General features: G+C 61.8%; 1 protein-coding gene across 1 annotated transcript in view; it reads right to left on the reverse strand.

The window, feature by feature from the left end:
• The window catches only part of LOC140906229 (microtubule-actin cross-linking factor 1, isoforms 6/7), a 54749-nt gene that overhangs the window by 30944 nt on the left and 7187 nt on the right, over nucleotides 1–16618 (reverse strand). The window contains exons 8-15 of the mRNA XM_073329790.2: nucleotides 16470–16589; nucleotides 11845–12014; nucleotides 5982–6141; nucleotides 4717–4914; nucleotides 3409–3534; nucleotides 2639–2782; nucleotides 1408–1596; nucleotides 310–424 (exon numbers count right to left, since the gene is read on the reverse strand). Of these exons, the coding sequence (XP_073185891.2) occupies nucleotides 310–424; nucleotides 1408–1596; nucleotides 2639–2782; nucleotides 3409–3534; nucleotides 4717–4914; nucleotides 5982–6141; nucleotides 11845–12014; nucleotides 16470–16589 (1222 nt within the window). The remainder of the gene's footprint in view (nucleotides 1–309; nucleotides 425–1407; nucleotides 1597–2638; nucleotides 2783–3408; nucleotides 3535–4716; nucleotides 4915–5981; nucleotides 6142–11844; nucleotides 12015–16469; nucleotides 16590–16618) is intronic.

The following is a 16618-nucleotide window of genomic DNA, read 5'->3' on the forward strand; positions in this document are numbered from 1 at the left end:
CCCTGCTTGAAGCATTTTGTCCTGAATTGGCACTCTCCGTTGGGTCCCGCCAGAACCAGCCTCGTTACAGGGGGGCAGTGAGGGGGCTCCAGGGGGAAGTGAGGGGGAATCCAGGGGAGGAAATGTGAGGAGGCAGATTGAGGGGGCAGTGAAGCTCCATGGGGCAGTGGGAGGAGGCAGATTGAGGGGGCAGTGAAGCTCCATGGGGCAGTGGGAGGAGGCAGATTGAGGGGGCAGTGAAGGGAGCTCCAGGGGGCAGCGAGGGGGGATCCAGGAGCAGGCGTGGGAGCCAGCAGTGGGCGCCATTACCTGCAGCCAGCCTGCGGGTGCCCGGCGGCCCCAGCTCCGGGGCCAGCTTGCGCTTGCAGCTCTTGGTGACCTTCTCCACATCTGGCTGTTTGCGGTTCAGCTCCTCCATGAACTCCTGGGCAGGAGAGTTGGCCGTGAGCTGGAGCGGGGCCTGGGCTCCTCCCAGCGGGGCCCTCATGATGCGCACGCCCCACCCTTGGGGGCTGGCAGGCAGGGCCCCAGTACAAGCCAGGGCAGATCCCATGGGCCGGCTGGGCGGTGCTGTCTGTGGCCAGGCTGGTTGCTGCAGCAGGGCTCTCTCCCCCGTCCCCAGGATGCTCTGGATGGGCCACAGAGCGACCAGGCCTGGCCCCAAAGAGCTGACACGGGGCGTGTGGCAGTGGGGGCGAGAGACCTCACTCCCCATGGGGGTGGGGTTGGGGGGAGGGTCAGAGCCCCATGGGGCCAGGGCAATGTGGGGCGGGGGGGAGGGCGAAGCACGTCACTGCCCCATGGGGGTGGGGCAGGGGAGTCAGACCCTGGGACAGTAGGGGCAAGAAGCAGTGAGGTGCTTGGCTGGGCAGTTGATGGCAGAGGAGAGGGGCGGCCGGGGTGGCAGAGAAGGAGATGGCGGGGGGCGGGGGCAGAGGAGGTGTCAGGGAGTGACAGAGGGGGTGGCGGGGGGAATGGCAGAGGAGGGAGCGGCGGGGGGCAGAGGAGGTGTCAATGGGTGACAGAGGGGGCAGCAGGGGGAATGGCAGGGGGATGGCAGGGAGAATGGCAGAGGAGGGGATGGCAGGGGGGCGGCCGGGGGCAGATGAGGTGTCAGGGGGCAACAGAGGGGAATGGCAGAGGAGGGGGCAGCAGGGGGGCGAGGGCAGAGGAGGGGGCGGCAGACGGAGCAGCAGGGGGGCAGGGGCAGAGGAGGGGGCAGCAGAGGGAATGGCAGAGGAGGGGGCAGCAGGGGGGCGAGGGCAGAGGAGGGGGCGGCAGAGGGAGCAGCAGGGGGGCAGGGGCAGAGGAGGGGGCAGCAGGGGGAATGGCAGAGGAGGGGGCAGCAGGGGGGCGAGGGCAGAGGAGGGGGCGGCAGAGGGGCAGGTACTGGCCCGGCCCTGTTACCACGTGCTGGGAGCTGAGCTCCTCCAGCTGCTGGGCGTCGTCGGGCAGCGTCTCCTGGTCCCTCAGGCTCAGCGACTCCTCGGCAGCCGCGATCCAGTCGACGAGCTGGCCCATCTCCTCCCGCTCCGTGGCCAGCCTGGCCGTCTGGGCCTGGAGCCGCTCGCTCTGCTGCTGGACCCAGCTCAGCACCTGCACACACGGGCAGTGACCGGGGGCGGCATGGAGCAGAGACTGGGGGAGGCACCCCCTGGCCCAAACCGTGGGGAGCAATGAGGGCACAAACAGGCCCTGTGGGCACAGGGCACCAAGGGTACCGATTGGGGGCCCATGGGCTCAGGGCACCGAGGACAGAGACCGTGGGAAAAGGGCACGGAGGACACGGACTGAGGGGCACCAGGACACAGACTGGGGGGCCCACGGGCACCGAGGACACGGAGTGGAGCCCCGCGGGCACAGGGCGCCGCAGAGACAGACCAGGGCCCCATGGGCACAGGGTGGCAGGCTATGGCACTGTGTCCCCCTTAGGGTCTCTGTCACTTGTCTAGGCTGCGCTGTCTCCAGGGGTGATGTGGCCGCTTCATGTCCAGTGTTGTGGCAGGCTCGGGTGGGGAGGAGGGGGGGTCACCACTCACACAGGTTGCCCCCCCCCGCCCGCCAAGGGAGACGCAGCAGGAAGCCGGTGACTGACACCTGTCAGCCGCTCTGCCGGGGCGGCCCGTGGGTGTTCTCCCAGACAGACCCTGCTGGGTGCCCCGGCCAGCCGGGAGATGCCCCACCGGGCCTGGAACCCACGGACGGGGGAGGAGTGGGGCCCCGGCAGGGGCTGGGAGCGCAGGGTCTCGCAGGAGGGGCTGTGCGCTGCGGAGGGGGCAGGCGGGGTCTGTCCTGGTGTGTCTGGCGCTGGGCAGCGGGAGGAGGGCAGCCAGACCACCTGTGGCCGGAGCCTGGGGCACTGGTGCAGCCTGGGCACGCCGGGCGTGTGGGAACCCCCTTGGCTCCCAAGCCCCCAGGCCCTGCCCCAGGGCCCCTAAGGATGCAGGGCAGGCAGCGAGGAAGCCCCTGTTTGGGTCGGGAAGCTGAGGCCAGGGGAGGGGTGATGCAGGCGGCCGGCCCAGGCCCAGCGTGGCCGTGTGATGGGCTGGAGGAGCCCATGGGTCCCAGCCCCCCCAGGTCCTGGCGGGCGCCCTGAGGCTCTGCCTGCCCCGGCCCAACGGGGTCTGCCCACACCCACCTCCTGGAAGCGGCTCTTGGCCACGGTGATCCAGGACTTGATGGTGACGATGGAGTCGGGGTGGCAGGCGGACAGGATCTCCTCGCCCAGCGACGTGAGACACTCCAGCTCCAGCTGCTGGCATTGCAGCGTTTCCATCAGCTCCTGCTCCCGACGCAAGGGCAGCTCAGCTCCGCAGCACGCCCGAGAGCTGCCAGGCCGGGCTTGGGGGGCTTCCAGGCCGGGCGGGGGGGCTCCGGGCTGGGGGGGGCTGCCAGGCTGGACGGGGGGGCTGCCAAGCCGGGCGGGGGGGCTCCGGGCTGGGGGGGGCTGCCAGGCCGGGCGGGGGGGCTCCGGGCTGGGGGGGGCTGCCAGGCCGGGCGGGGGGGCTGCCGAGCCGGGCTGGGGGGGTCCATCGGGATGGAGAGACAGTACCAGTGTGGTGGCTGCAGAGACCCGGTCCTGAGGCCTGGGGGTGCAGAGGCTGCCTGGCAAGACAAGGGGTCAAAGCCCTCCCTGACTTCGGCCGGCAGGACGGGGCCAGGGCTGGGCCAAGGGGGGGCTCCTGCCTCGCCCTGCCCGGCCCGGGGCGTGGCCAGGAACGGACTGGGGCAGGCAGGGGGCAGGGCGAAGGCGGGGGGCAGGAGCCGACACTGGGCGGTGGGGGCCGGAGGCCCCGTGGCCCGTCTCCAGGCCGGAGTGCGAGGCAGGGGAGCTGGCTCCTGGGCCCTGCTCCAGGCCCTGCTGCACCCAGGAGAGGCGGGGCAGCAGCTGGGGTGGGGGGCACTCACTTGCAGCTGGTTCTGGCACTCGCGCATGGCCGCCTCCTCCTCCGGGAAGACGCCGTGCCGGAGGGTTTTCTCCGACTCAGCCAGGTGGGCCAGGAACGAGCGCCCCAGGGCGTGGAACTCCTCCGCCTGCACAGAGAGCGAGGGTGGGCAGGGACCGGACCAGCCTTGGGCTCAGAGACTGGTGCCCCCTCTCGCCCGGCTTGCCCCCCGCGTGGCCAGGTGGCCCTGTCCTGACTGGGGGGGCTGGGGGTTGGCTCAGCCTGACACTCTCCACAGACGCGCCGAAGGGCCGGGAGGCCCTGACGGTGCCGCACAGACCGGCCTGGTCTCCCTGGGAAGCTGATCCAGCGAGATGGGCGCCATCCCTGTGCGGACCCTGCGATTTCGGGCCAAGAGCAGCTCCTGGGGGTTCAGCTCAAACCGAGTGGACACAGGGAGGAGCTAACCCACAATGGCCTCTCCTGGACTGAAATCGGCACGTCCACACTCGTGCCACAGGCTCCAACCCTCCTAGCCAGAAAGTGGTGCTGCTTCCCTGCCTGGACAGGGTCTGATAGCCCCGGCCACGGCCCCCTGCCCTCCCTGCGAGTCTGGGCCCCTGGCCACGGCCCCCTGCCCTCTCTGATAGTCTGGGTCCCCGGCCATGGCCCCCTACCCTCCCTGATAGTCTGGGTCCCCGGCCACGGCCCCCTGCCCTCCCTGATAGTCTGGGTCCCCAGCCACAGCCCCCTGCCCTCCCTGCAAGTCTGGGCCCCCGGCCACGGCCTCCTGCCCTCCCTGCGAATCTGGGCCCCCGGCCACGGCCCCCTGCCCTCCCTGTGAGTCTGGGCCCCTGGCCATGGCTCCCTGCCCACCCTGATAGTCTGGGCCCCTGGCCATGGCCCCCTGCCCTCCCTGCGAGTCTGGGCCCCTGGCCACGGCCCCCTGCCCACCCTGATAGTCTGGGTCCCCGGCCACGGCCCCCTGCCCTCCCTGATAGTCTGGGCCCCCGGCCACGGCCCCCTGCCCTCCCTGCGAGTCTGGGCCCCCCGGCCACGGCCTCCTGCCCTCCCTGCGAGTCTGGGCCCCCGGCCACGGCCTCCTGCCCTCCCTACGAATCTGGGCCCCCGGCCATGGCCCCCTGCCCTCCCTGTGAGTCTGGGCCCCTGGCCACGGCCCCCTGCCCTCTCTGACAGTCTGGGCCCCTGGCCATGGCCCCCTGCCCTCCCTGCGAGTCTGGGCCCCCGGCCACGGCCCTCTGCCCTCCCTGCAAGTCTGGAATCCCAGCCCCACAGTCACTGCGCCTTGCCTCTCTCTCCCTCCTCTCACCTGCTGTAACGAAGCCTCCAGCCGGCCCTGCTTGGAGACGGAGAGTTTGCAGATCAGGTCCCAGCGGCCGCTCAGCTCCTCCATTTGCTTCTGCAGCCACTGGGAGTCGATGCTGCTGCTGCCCCGCGTCAGGTCCCTCACCGAGCGCTTCAGCATCTTAATGCAGCTGGCCCGCTTGCCCAGCTCCTTCTGGAAAACCTGGGGCGGGAGAGCAGGTGTGGGCCAGGGTCAGGCTGGGGTGGGACTGTGCAAGGTCAGTGTGAGAGCAGCTGCAGGGAGCCCTTGGCCCGCAGCTCTGCCTGTCCCTGGGGCCCCAGGCATGGAGCTGAGCGGGGCTCTCGCTGGGCCCTCTCTTTGCCTGGGGCATCCAGGCCCAGCTGGGAGCCTGCAGGGGACTGTCGCGGCGGAAAGGTGCCAGGGAGAGAGAGCGTCGGCATTTCTGGGCGAGCTCGGCGATGCTCTGGAACTGCTCCCTACGAAGCCAGGCAGGACGCTGGGGAAGTCTCCTCTCTGGGAGCAGCCTGTCTGCAGGACACACAGCTCCCCCGGCTTCCACCTTCCTGGGTCTGCCCTCGGAGCATTCAGCATCCTCTGCCCCTCTGTGTGCTTCCCACAGCAAGTCCGCCCCGGTGGGGTTCTGGGGAAGCCAGAGGGTCCTGCCCCCCAACTCCGCAGTCAGTCGGGACTCTCAGCCAGCCAGGAAAACAGAAGGTTTATTAGACGACAGGAACATGGTCTAACACAGAGCTTGTAGGTACAGAGAACAGGACCCCTCAGCCAGGTCCGTCTTGGGGGGCAGGGAACCCAGAGCCCCAAGTGGGCCTCCCTCCACTTCCCCAGCCAGCTCCAAACTGAAACTCTCCAGCCCCTCCTCTCATTTGTCTCTCTCCCGGGCCAGGAGGCCACCTGATCTCTCTGTTCTCCAACACCTTCAGATGGCACCTTTGCAGAGGAGGGGCCCAGGCCATCAGTTGCCAGGAGACAGGGTGTCGGCCATTCTCTGTGCAGACAGCATCACACTGGCCCTCTCGGGCTCTGCAACAATCACACCCCCTTATTCCCCCCACCTAGATACTGAAGAACTGCATAGGGGAAACTGAGGCACCCACACAGTATTCAGAGAAAACACTTAGAACATTCTCACTTCGTCACAGCTCCTGTCCCAGCGTGCATCATCCCTGCGTCCCGGGCGGGGACTGTGCATCCTGAAGAGTGGGGGCAGGGGGAGGCAGGATCAGGGGATGTGGCACCAGAGGAATACAGACCTTGTGCTTGTCCATGAGGTCGCTGACTAGGTCGCGATCCCCTCCAACCGGCACCTCCTCACACAGCTGCGGCTCGGCCTGGTACAGCCAGTCCAGCAGGGCTTGCAGGGCATCCGTGAACTTGCCCGAGAACAGCAGGCTCTCCTCCAGCTTGTGCTGCCTGAAAGAGAACGGGCGACAGGCAGCGACCATGCCACGTGCAGGCCTCGGGCAGGGAGATGGTCGCGCTGCCTTGGGAAGGATCTTCCCCCAGCCGGGAGAGTGTGTGTCGAGTGGGGGCCTTGCCCCAGCAGTGTGTGTGTGTGGAGTGGGGGCCCTGCCCCGCAGCGTGTGCATGACCTGGAGAGGGGAAAAGGTAAGAGTCAAAGGGAGGCATTTTTATGAATTTGCCGAGGTGCCAGTTCGATGTTAAAGAAGAAATCTACCAAACGAGCTTTGCAAACGCGCTGAGTGTCACAGCCGCTCCTGGGCTGGCCCCACAGGCGACCCCTGCTTCTCTGAGCCTAGGCAGCACTACCTAGGTTCACACTAGGTTCACGGAAACATAGACCCACGGGGTCAGAAGGGCCCGCAAGGGTCAGCTAGTCTAACGTCCGCCAGGATGCAGGATTGGTTGCTTCTAAACCAACCAAGACAGACACACGGCTCCAGCTTCCTTTTGAAACCTCCCGTGAAGGAGCTTCCACGACCTCCCCAGGCCTCTGCTCTGTCCCATTGTCTGTCCCATTGTCCCAGCCTGCCATCAATCCCAGGAAAGATCATGGAACAGTTAATTTAAGGCTCTATCTAAAGAACTGGAGGCTACAAATATACTTAGAATCATAAACCAGAGGGTTAGAAGGGCCCGCAAGGGTCATCTCGTCTTAACGCCCGCCATGATGCAGGATTTGTGTGTTTAAACCATCCAAGACAGTTCGCTCTCCAGCCTCCTTTTGAAACCTCCCATGAAGGAGCTTCCACGACCTCCCCAGGCCTCTGCTCTGTCCCATTGTCCTGCTGTTCTTACACTTCGGAAGTTGATCCTGAAATTTAATCTAAACCTGCTCTGCTGGAGTTTGACCCCATTGCCTCTTGTCCTGCCATCTGGGGCCAGAGAGAACAACTTTTCTCCCTCTTTATGGCAGCCTTTCAAGTATCTGAAGACCCAGATCATGCCCCCCTTAATCTTCTCTTCTCCAAACTAAACATACCCAGGTCCTTCAGCCTTTGCTCCTATGGCTGCATTCCACCCCTTCGATCATCCTTGTCGCTTGCCTCTGGATCCTTTCCAGTTTCTACATCCTTTCTAGACACTGGTGACCAAAACTGGACACCGCACTGCAGCCGAGGCCTGACCAGCAAGGAGTACTGTCACCTCCTGTTAACGCAACCTGAAATCGCATTTGCTTCTTTTGCAACAGCATCGCATTGCTGACTCATGTCCAGGGTGTGATCCACCACAACCCCCAGAGCCTTCTCAGCAGTGCTGCTGCCAAGCCAGTTATCCCCCATGTGACGTTGCCCTCCATATGCTTTATGAAAATATGCTTGGAGTGCGAATATAATGTAACTGGTATATGCTTCATGCAAAAGGTCTCTTGTAAGGGATCATTACAAAGCCTATAACCTACTGAGTGTGGTCATCCTATTTGTATAAATGTATCATTCTTGTATGTGAAACTAGAAATATGAAATATAACTCTTAGGTCCTATTGTAATTATGCAAAGTGTGGGCCATTAATGATGGTTCAGAATCTTGATGGCTCCCATTGACTAGGACAATTGGTTATAAATGGCTCTCTTTACTTGTAAGCCTTCCTGTGTTCACATGAGTCAGGCTAGAAAGAACAGAGGCTTGGGGGTCTCACAGGACATGTGACCATGTCACCTGGTACTGGAATCCATCTTAAATCTGGTGCTTTTCCATTTAGAAGGAAGGGTGGGGACTCAGAGAGACAAAGGATTCCCACCTTGTGCCAAAGCCATAAAAGGGGCCCAGACTAAGAAAGAGTCTACTCTGTGAAAGAAGCTTATTGGAACATCTCGGAGGGTGAGATTGACCTGTATTCAGTTTCTTAAATGTATTAGGCTTAGACTTGTGTGTTTTGTTTTATTTTGCTTGGTAACTTACTTTGTTCTGTTTATTACTTAAAACCACTTAAATCCTACTTTTTATACTTAATAAAATCACTTTTGTTTATTAATTAACCCAAGGTGATTAATACCTGGGGGAGCAAACAGCTGTGCATCTCTCTCTATCAGTGTTCGAGAGGGTGGACAATTTATGAGTTTATCCTGTATAAGCTTCATACAGAGTAAAATGGATTTATTTGGCCTTGGATCCCATTGGGATCTGGGTGTCTGGGTGCTGGAGAAAGGTGACCCGCTGAGCAGTTTTTGGTTAAAGTATGTAGCTTTGGGGGCGTGGACCAGACCTAGGTCTGTGTTGCAGCAGGCTGGCGTGTCTGGCTCAACAAGGCAGGGGTCTGGAGTCCCAAACTGGCAGGGAAAACGGGCTCAGAGATAATTCCAGCACGTCAGGTGACAGTCTCAAGGGTCTGTGACCGAACCTGTCACACACCCACAGTCTGTGTTTGTACATTTGGTTTTTCTTCCCTAAGTGAAGCACCTTCCATTTGTATTTGCTGAATGTCATTGTGTTGTCTGTAACCTCATTCTCGAATTTATCAAGATCCATTCGAATTTTAGCTCTACCCTCCAAAGTGTTGGCAACCCATCCCCCCGCTTCCCTCCCCCTTCGTCATCTGCAAACTAGATCAATGAGCTCTCTATTCCTATATCCAGGTCATTGATACAGATGTTAAACAACACTGGACCCAGAACAGATCCCTGTGGAACCCCACTTGAGACCTCCCTTCAATCTGACATCATCCCATTCATAGTTACTCTTTCTTTGTGGTTGTTTAACCAATTCTGTATCCACTTAAGGATAGTTCTGCCGAGCCCGCATTTCTCCATTTTACTTATCAGAATGTCACATGGGACTGTGTCAAGAGCCTGGCTGAAGTCCAGGCATATTACATCCACCGCATGGCCCCTATCCACCAAACCAGTTACCCTGTCAAAGAAGGAAATCAAGCTGGTTTGTTCTTGGTAAATCCATGCTGGCTGCTAAGGATCACCCCTCTATTCTCCAGGTACTTGCAATTTTTCAGGTCAACTTTTCACTTGAACAGCATTTCTCAAATCAGCACACCTGGCTAATCTGAACCACTCAGCAATGTATCAATGTACTCGCAACCACATCTGCCTGCCATCAACAGTTCAGAACCCGGGGTCTGCCCAGCCCTGCGGACAGCCTCTCCCTTTGTCCAGGCTCAAGGGACAAAGAGGCGTCGACGGAACCAAAGAAGCCGCAGCGTCTCTAGTGCAACCAATGCTCAGACTCGCCAAGTGGAAAGGTCTCCACCTTGTCGCAGGGGTAAGGGAAGAAGAAGTGGTCGGTCATTCCCAAGGCGGTATTCCTCTCTCTGGTCTTTAACAGGAACCAGGGCAGGTTAGTCGCTGAGCGTGCATTCTGCAGAGAGAGCACCTGGCACCGGAGTTTAGGTTCTAACATATGCTGTGCCAGCAGTTCTCAACCAGGGGTCTGGGGCCCTTGGGGGACCACGAGCAGGTTTCAGGGGGTCCGCCAAAATAAACCAGAGAGCAAGGCCAGTGTTAGACTCACTGGGGCCCAGGGCAGAAAGCTGAAGCCTGAGCCCTGCTGCCTGGGGCTGAAGCCGAAGCCCGAGAAACTTAGTTTCGTGGGGCCCCCTATGGCGTGGGGTCCTGGGCAATTGCCCTGCTTGCTACCCCCTAACGCCGGCCCTGGCTTTTAATCTACTGAAAAACAGTTGTTGTGGCACAGGTGGGCCACAGACATTTTACAGCATGTTGGGGGGCCTCCTAAAGAAGAAGTTTGAGAACCCCTGGGCTGTACACAGGCCCTGCTCCCTCCTTCGTTCCTCCAAGCCAACCGGCCTGAGATGTGAGCTCTGGCTTCTGATGTTACAGTCTTGTCCCTTCCGCAGCAATCCATTCCAATGGCAGGGCCCACGCTCTGAAACGGGCCAGAAAGACCAGGAGGGGGATCGTCGGCGTGTTGGATACTAAAGAATGGATGATAAATACTGCACCTGAGCTTGGAGATTTGCACTGCTCCTGGGCAGGATAGCTGAGTCTCTGACATGGCGTCATTTGTAAGGAGAGAGGAGCCAGGGGCTCTGAACCGCCAGGCCCAGAAGTGCCGGGGCTCTGAACTGGCACAAATTAAGCACTGGTCTCAACCACAGCCTATGACAATTGCTTGCGGGGCTGTACTAGTCTGTGCAGTACCTGTGTTCATGGGGAGGGGGGAGAAATGTGGGGCTGCCTTGGCAGTGGGGGGCGGGGGGAGGATGCAGCGCTGCCCATGGATCTGACCTGGCAGCGCACTAGCAGCTTGCAGAGGGAGGTGGGGTACAGGGCCGTACACACACCCAAGCCGCTGCCCAGAGCCGTGTGGACGGGGGGGCAGGCGCTGAGAGGCTGCAGGGCCGAGGGTTGGGACAGGTGTGGGGAAGGGGGTAGAGGATGGCACCTGGCCCAGGGAATGGGAGACTGTGCCGGGCAGAGGGGACACTGCTGGTACGAGGGGGGCAGGGTGGGTGTGTTGCGACAACAGGGCCGATAAAATGTCCCCCGTTGTGAAGAGAAATGTAGAGAGGACCCGCGGGTGTGATCCAAGGGCGCTACCAACAGCAGACGCAGAGCCAGGACTTAATGGCCCCAAGTCGGTGGGGGGTATTAGGGCTCATTGGTGGGCAAAGCACGAGGGGCTGAACCGTGCGGCTCCCTTTCCCTTTTCTGTGCTTCATAACAAGAGACACATGTGCCCTCCCTCTCGCCTCCCGTCCCCTCGTGCACCCAGCTCGGCCCCGCTCGCCTTCCCTGAGCTCAGCCCAGACGGACGGAGCAGCTGGAAAGGCGTTCATCCACAGGGGAGGCCACGGGCCTTGCTCTGGTTCTAGGAACGTCCACACTCAGCCCTTTGGGGGACACCCAATTGCCAGCACCTCCCAGACACGGGAGCTCCTGCTCTGTTCCCTTCCTCTCAGGTTACTTATTGCTCCCCACCCACCCCTTCCTATCCCATCTCCCTCTCTCAGCTGCTCACCAGCCCCTGAAAGCCACGGCACTGCCTCGGCACCATGCGATGACCTGCCCACCAGCCGCCCTGGCTAGGGAGGAAAGACCCAGCCAAATGACATTTCTGCCTGGTGGGAACCAGGGTCCAAGCACCAGGCTCTGTGGGCCACTCATGGCTGACCAGCCATCCCATGATCCTCAGACATCAACAAAAGCCGGATTCTCCCCTTTCTAGCCTCCCTCGCCTGCAGCTTGTGCCAGTCTGGCTGGCCGTGAGACACGTGAGCCGAGCGCACCAGGGCAGCATGAATTACCCTCCCCGTGGCAACACAGCGAGGTTGCTGTGGGAATAAGTGGCCCTGCTAGTTTGAGGGCGACTTGCAGGGTTCGATTCCGTTTGTTCTGCACAAATGTAAAGGCTGGTTTTCAGTTCCTGTGCTCAACGAACTTCCCCTCTGGGGTGTCTGCCAAGGAGCCACGAGCCCCCAGTCGCTGCAGAGCAGAACCCCGAACCTCTGCATCACCCGCCTCACGCTGCACACTGGAGACTGTACAACTCACTCTTTCGACCCTTGACGTTCATCCAACAGACCCCGGGGCGGGGGCGGTGGGGGCCAGGAGAAGAGGGGACCACAGGCACCAGCAGGGGTGGGGGATGGCAGGGTCTCAGGCCCTGCACAGGGACCCGGCCCCCCTGGGCCCTGGCCCAGCAGAGACCAGTGCCAGCAGGACGAGGGCAGAACGCCAGCCTCACCTCTCCACAGCCCGGCCACCCAGGGCGTCCCAGCGCTCCTTCAGCTCCCCCAGCAGCTCCTCCAGCGGCTGCAGGTCCTCGGCCAGCTGGGCCCTCTCCCGCAGCAAGCGCCCGCTGCGCAGCGTGGCCTCGCACACGGGGCGCTTGGACCGCAGCAGCTTCTGGAACTCCTGCAGCGCCGGGGAGGGCAGGTTAGTCCAGGGGAAAGGGCAGGGGCGAGAGACTAGGCCTGGTGGGTTGGCCCCTGGGGAGAGGGGGCTGGGGAGCAGGCAGATCAGCGCAGGGAGGGATGGGTAGGAGTCGGGTGGGGGCAGGAGAGGGTGGGTCAGCCCCAGGGAGATGGGGTCTCTGACGAAGTGGGAATGTTCTTAGTGTTTTCTCTGAACACTGTGTGGGTGCCTCAGTTTCCCCTATGCAGTTCTTCAGTATCTAAGTGGGGGGAATAAGGGGGTGTGATTCTTGCAGAGCCCGAGGGGGCCAGTGTGATGGTGTCTGCACAGAGAATGGCCGACACCCTGTCTCCTGGCGACTGATGGCCTGGGCCCCTATGCAGTTCTTAAGTATCTAGGGGGTGGGGTAAGGGTGTATGATCATTGCAGAGTCCTAGAGGGCAGGTGTGGGCAGGGGTCTGGACACAGAGGATGGCCGACGCCCTGTTTCCTGGCAACTGATGGCCTGGGCCCTCACCCCCCCCCCCCCGCCCCAGAAGGTGAGAGCTAAAGGGTTGGAGAACAAAGGGATCCGGTGACCACCTGGCCCAGGAAAGGGACAAAGCCCAGAGGAGGAGGGGCTGGAGGGTTTTTCAGTTTGGGGCTGGCTGGGACATGGAGTGAAGGGCAGACGGGGTTGTCTGGCTCACTGCCCCCCAAAATGGACCCAGCTGAGGGGTCCTGTTCTCTGCACCTACAAGCTCTGTTTTAGACCATGTTCCTGTTGTCTAATAAACCTTCTGTCTTCCTGGCGGGCTGAGAGTCCCATCTGACTGCGGAGTTGGGGGGCAGGACCCTCTGGCTTCCCCAGGACCCCGCCTGAGCGGACTCGCTGTGGGAAGCGCACGGAGGGGCAGAGGATGCTGAATGCTCCGAGGTCAGGCCCAGGAAGGTGGTAGCTGTGTGAGCTGTGTGTCCTGAAGACAGGCTGCTCCCAGAAAGGCGACTGCCCCAGAGTCCTGACTGGCTTCATGGGGAGCAGTTCCAGAGCATCGCCCAGGGACTCCATGATACCCCTCCCCTGCAAAGGTGCTGACTGAAGGGGCTGGAGAACAGAGAGATCAGGTGGCCTCCTGACTCAGGAAGGAGACAAAGGAGAGGAGGGGCTGGAGAGTTTCAGTTTGGAGCTGGCTGGGGAAATGGAGGGAGGCCCAGATGGGGCTCTGGCCTCCCTGTCCCCCAGGATGGACCTGACTGAGGGGTCCTGTTCTCTGCACCTACAAGCTCTGTGTTAGACCATGTTCCTGTCGTCTAATAAACCTTCTGTTTTACTGGCTGGCTGAGAGTCCCGTCTGACTGCGGAGTTGGGGGGCAGGACCCTCTGGCTTCCCCAGGACCCTGCCTGGGTGGACTCGCTGTGGGAAGCGCACGGAGGGGCAGAGGAGGCTGAATGCTCCGGGGTCAGACCCAGGAAGGTGGAAGCTGTGTGAGCTGTGTGTCCTGCAGACAGGCTGCTCCCCGAGAGGAGACCTCCCCAGCATCCTGCCTGGCTTCGTAGGGAGCAGTTCCAGAGCATCGCCCGGGGACTCCGTGACAACACTGTCGGGGCTGTGGGGGGATTCAGGGCCGGGAAGCAGGCAGGACAGCCCAGGAGAGATGGGTAGGGGCTGTGTTGGGAAATGGGGCTGGGGAACAAGTGGGTCAGTGCAGGACAAATGGGTAGGGATGGGGGGAGGGATAGCTCTGTGGTTTCAGCATTGGTCTGCTAAACCCAGGGTTGTGAGTTCAATCCTTGAGGAGGCCATTTAAGGATCTGGGGCAAAAATTGGGGATTGGTCCAGTTTGAGCAGGGGGTTGGACTAGATACCTCCTGAGGTCCCTTCCAACCCTGATCTTCTATGATTCTATGAGTTGAGGGTGGGTCGGCCCAGGGGAGACTGGCAGGGGCTGAGCGGAGATGAGGCCAGGAAGCAGGTGGGTTGGCCCAGGGGAGTCTCCTGCACCCCAGGAGCAGCTTCCCCAGGGCGACTCCTCCCTAGGCTATGTCCCCTACCTCCCAGCCCCCGCGAACAACCCCCAGCATGCCCAGCCCCTCACCCAAGACCTCCTTGGGCTGAGTGGGGCCTGGGAGTGCAGCTGGTCAAAGGGAACGCTACCAGCGGGTCACACAGGGGCCCCAGGCCATCGGTTTTCTCCCCGAGGAGTGGGGCACGTGAGACATGATGTGTGAAGAAGTGGGAATTTTCTGCAGTAGGGGTATGGCTGAGAGGCTGTGGGGGGTGATGGCTCCTAGTCCTGGGGACCCCCTGTACCCAAGGGGGGTTCTGCAGTAGGCGTATGGCTGAGAGGCCTGGCGTGACTGACCAGGGATTTCCCCAGTTGTGCCGAAGGGTGACGATGCCCGGGGGATGCAGAGCAGGAGTCCGGAGGTGCTGGGTCAATGCCCCGTTGAAGGGAGCGAAGCCCAGCCCCGTGGAGGATCCAAGAGGCAACGGGAGCTCTGAGGGCTGAACCCCGACACCTCCCAGGGCAGACGGGAACTGTGACCTCAGCCAGGGGCTGCAGGAGGGGATCCGAACTGGCTTTGGGGAGACCAAGGATCTCTCACCTGGCACTGACAAGGACCTGGGGAGGAGGCCAAAACTGGGCAACTTTTCCGGGTGGAGCACTGGCTTGGCCAGGCTGGAATATGTCTGAACCCAGGTATCGCAGTGCTAACCTAAGGCCATCCCGAGGCCGCCTGACAAATATGGCTCTGGCCTGAGCCAGCCGCTGCATGCTGCAGCAAGTACTGGCTGGGAGCAGAGAACTGTCTGTAATATTTGTATGAACCCCACACGTGCCTCAGTTTCCCTCTGTAGTTTGCATTGTCCCAGGGGGGAGGTATGAGGCATAGATTTTTAAGGGCAATTAACCTTTGGCCCAGTTTCCCCAGGCTGGGGGTGCATTCCCCGTCACTGACAATGTCAGATCCCGCCTAGCTGGGTGTCCAAAGGCCCAGGGATTCTTTGGGGAGGCTCTGGGGCCTGTGCTAGGCAGGAGGTCAGATGAGGTGGCTGCAGCAATCCCTTCTGGACTGGGAATCTGTCTCCGGGGTGAGTCTGCTTCTGGGCCAGCGCAGCGACCTGAGCTGGAGTCACCGTGCTCTGGGGCCTTAAGGGACTGGCTCAAACTGGCCCAGGTCAACAAGGGCTGCAGAGAGACAAGGCAGGCTCCAAAGACCCAGGAGCTGGGGTACGAACGCGGCCCTGCCTGGAGAACACAGGACGGGGATGTGATGGGCAGGGGATATGGGGCTGGCTTCTGCAGCAGGCCGGCTGCTCTCTCCAGGGACTGACAAGGAGTCAGAGAGAGACGGAGCCACTCCAGCTCGGCTGGCTGATTGCTCCGGCTCGGCAGAAGGACGATGCTTTTACCTTCAGTTCTCTGTGCTGAGCTAGGGCCGGCCCCGGCTGTGTCCCCGCTGACTAACGAACCCTGCGCTGTTTGGAACTGCAGCTGGGTGTCACTGCAAACTGGCTGGTGCACCCGTCCCTGCACGTCTCTCCCAGGGTCTGGCTCAGGGCAGAGCTCCCGGCATGACGCAGGAGCACTGGAGCCTAGTGGCTCAGGACGGAGGCGGTGGGACCTGGAGGCCTGCCCTGGAGGAAGAGTGGGACCCCTTGGCGCCCCGAAAGGGCATCGCACAGAGCCCGTGTGAGGATGTGACGCAGCAGGGAGAGGGGAGCGTTGACCTGGGAATGTGCCCTGGGGATGGGAGACCTGAGAGCCTGTCACCTGAGCCAGGAGGGGGAGGGGGAGGTAACACCTCTGCCCAGGAATGTGAAGACAGGCTGCAGAAGGGAACCTGCTGGGGGGGTTTATAGTTTCAGTTTGGGGCTGGGTGGAGGAACGCAGGGAACCCCAGGGCTGGGGTCTAAGCTCCCTGCTCCCCCAGAAGGACGTGATTGAGGGGTCCTGGTTGTACCCACAAGCTCTGTTGTGGACTGTGTTCCTGTTGTCCAATAAACCTTCGGTTTTACTGGCTGGCTGAGAGTCTCAGTGGATCCCAGGAAGAGGGGTGCAGGGCCTGGACTCCCCCACACTCCGTGACAGCCCGTGGACGCACCGCGTTCTCGGGAGTTTGGCAGCAGAGGGCAAAGGCTGCAGGCCCTTGATCGGGCACTTGACCCCCGCATCCGGCCAAAGGCTCAACAGCTCCCCTGGGCCTAGCACCTCCCACCTCTGCTGTCTCCCAGTTCCGCCCAGCCCTGGGGATGCAGCAGCCTGGCCCTGCTGAGAGCAGAGAGATGGGCATAGGGACCTCGTGGTCCGCACAGGGAAAGCCCAGGGCACCCCCAGGAGAGCCCTATGGAGCACCACCCTTGGGGGCATCTCAGAGTCCGGGGAATCTGCAAGCCGCCGTGTGCTGGCGTGACAGCCCGGGCCAGAACACATGTCCCAGGGAGCTGGGGGAGGGGAGCCACGGCACCGCACCTTGTGCTCAGCCAGCTGGCACTTGATCTCCTCCTGGCTCATGGCGGCGTTGCTGGGGATCTCGAGAGTCGGCTCCACCTCATCCATCCAGTCCAGGAGCAGCTGCCGGGACTCGCTGAACTGAAAACGAGCGAGAGGGTGTGTCAGCG

Source organism: Lepidochelys kempii, chromosome 2, assembly GCF_965140285.1.
Source record: "Lepidochelys kempii isolate rLepKem1 chromosome 2, rLepKem1.hap1, whole genome shotgun sequence".
In the NCBI taxonomy this organism is placed as follows: Eukaryota; Metazoa; Chordata; order Testudines; family Cheloniidae; genus Lepidochelys; species Lepidochelys kempii.